General features: G+C 41.8%; 1 protein-coding gene across 3 annotated transcripts in view; it reads left to right on the plus strand.

Moving 5' to 3' along the window:
• Positions 1-2182, plus strand: part of Cc2d2b (coiled-coil and C2 domain containing 2B) — an 86336-nt gene that overhangs the window by 73084 nt on the left and 11070 nt on the right. Inside the window, exon 33 of one of the 3 annotated variants that reach the window (XM_031390290.1) lies at positions 12-103. The exons of the other annotated variants lie outside the window; for them this stretch is intronic. Within the exon in view, the coding sequence (XP_031246150.1) occupies positions 12-55 (44 nt within the window). The 3' untranslated portion in view covers positions 56-103. Of the gene's footprint in view, positions 1-11; positions 104-2182 lie in introns of those variants that run through there. 3 annotated transcript variants of the gene reach the window in all.

The following is a 2182-nucleotide window of genomic DNA, read 5'->3' on the forward strand; positions in this document are numbered from 1 at the left end:
AGAGTGTGCAGGTAAACCCTCCTTCAGGGGACCCGAGCCCAGAGTGTGCAGGTAAACCCTCCTTCAGGACACCCGAGCCCAGAGTGTGCAGTCAGTCCTCCTTCAGGACACCCAAGCCCAGAGTGTGCAGTCAGTCCTCCTTCAGATGTACCTGCATGGGTGTTACTCTTGCTTCTAATCTCTGTTAGTTGTGATAGTCCAATTATTGATTACTCAGCAATGTTCACCCAAAATGAATCTTCTCTGCCATCCAACGTATATTTGGGCTACTTTGATGCATTTCTTGTATCTGCAGAAAAAAAAATAATTTGAGAAAAAGAATATCATCTCAAATGTTATTTAAGTCTTATAACCTTTCCCATCAGAAATAAAACATATAACGTCCAAGATGGCGTGTAAGTTTTCACATCTTGTGATGATCAGATATAAAAAGTGATAAGTAAAAGTGCTTCTCTGGACTCCAAGCCATAGTAATTACCTTGCAGAATGGAAACAGGACAGAAATTGTACCAGCTGTTAGGGGTAAAGCAAAGATGGCAGCCAGGGAAGAAGCTAGAGCAGGCATCCTTCGGAAGCCAGACTCTGATGGAGTTCTCTTCATTTACCTTTGAAATTAGACAGGAGGAAAACGGCCTGGTGTCCAGGAGTGAGGAGACCAGCTTGACCCAGTATGTAAATGTCACAGCTGAGCATATATGTGCTTCAATCAGTAGCACTTTCTGGATTGAGGCCACAGGGTGGCAGACTGAGGGCAATACGGAGTCTACAAACTAGGAACTGTGAGACAAGAGAAAAGGGAAGAGGGTGTCAAGGAGGAAAGAGAGAGAAACAAAGACAAAGAATAGACAAAAGACAGAGCATAAAAGCAGAAATTCAAGTGTTCAGCCGCATTTAAAATCAGATGAATATAACTTAAGAATAAAAGATGTGTAATCATAGAACTGTTAACAAAAAGCAGAGAAATGGTGGAAGTATAGATTACCTGATAATATGGTAAAGTTGAACTTGCTCAACTTGTGATCTACCAATTGAACCATCTAGCTGTGTGCCCTGGTTATATGCACAGGTTAGAAAAACACAGTGGTCAGCAGAGAATCGTTTGAAACAGCAAGGAATTGGAAACAATTCCCAATTAGGAAATTAGTTCATGGGTTGTGAAATACACATACAATGAATTCGTCCACAGCAGTGAAAATGTTTGAAAAAGTTTGCAGTAGTTCTCAGTCTATACGTTATTACCTTGGGATGGATGGGAGAATCTGCATCTCGGTAGTTTTTCAGGCTCCCCAGTTCCAATTTCCAGGCAAGGTTGAGAAGCACTGGCCTAGAGCTATGCATAACAACAATAAAAAGTATTATAGGAAGAAAAATAAAGAGGATGTGAAATAATGCACAAAGTACAAGAGTACTTAGTGAAGTTTGAAACTGACATTGTGTATCTATATGTGTATATACACTATACACGTATACACACTTTTATATACAATAGATTTGTAAAGGCATTTATAGGAATGCTAAATACCAAATGCATATTAGAAGTAGCATTTAGACCGGAGGTGGAAGAAAGAACAACAGCAGAAAGAAGTACATATAGCAGAATGATGAGTATAGTATACACGTGCTGACTCTGAGGAAACACTTCCCAAGAGCTTTACCTCAAGGACGCTGGCCTCTTCTTAACCACAGCTGGTTCTTCAGCCCCAGCTGACCAGACACCATAGATCAGCCACACAAGCCTTTGCTTACATCTGGAAGGCACAAACCAGACCTTCCTTATCAGCTGTATGTGCATCACTCTTATCTTCTAAGCTCTTATGGAACAGCCAAGGAGCTCTTAACACTCAACAGCTTTCCTAGCCCAAAAGTTACAAAGTCTTCCACAATCCTCCTAAAACAGCATGGTCAGGGCTGTCACAAGGATACCCTGTTTCTGTCTTAGTCACTGTTCTTTTGCTTTGAAGAGACATCATAACCAAGGCAACCATTATAAGAGAAAGCATTTAACTGGGGCCTGGCTTACAGTTTCAGAGGTTGAGTCCATTATCATCATGGCAGCATGCAGGCAGACCCTGGAGTGGTAGCTGTGAACTACATATAATTAGAGAACTATCTTGCCCTTCTTCTTCTCTTTCTCCTTCTCCTTCTCTCTCCCCATCCTCCTCCCCCTCCCCTCCCCCTCCCC

This window comes from Mastomys coucha, unplaced genomic scaffold (assembly GCF_008632895.1).
Source record: "Mastomys coucha isolate ucsf_1 unplaced genomic scaffold, UCSF_Mcou_1 pScaffold21, whole genome shotgun sequence".
Taxonomy (NCBI): Eukaryota; Metazoa; Chordata; class Mammalia; order Rodentia; family Muridae; genus Mastomys; species Mastomys coucha.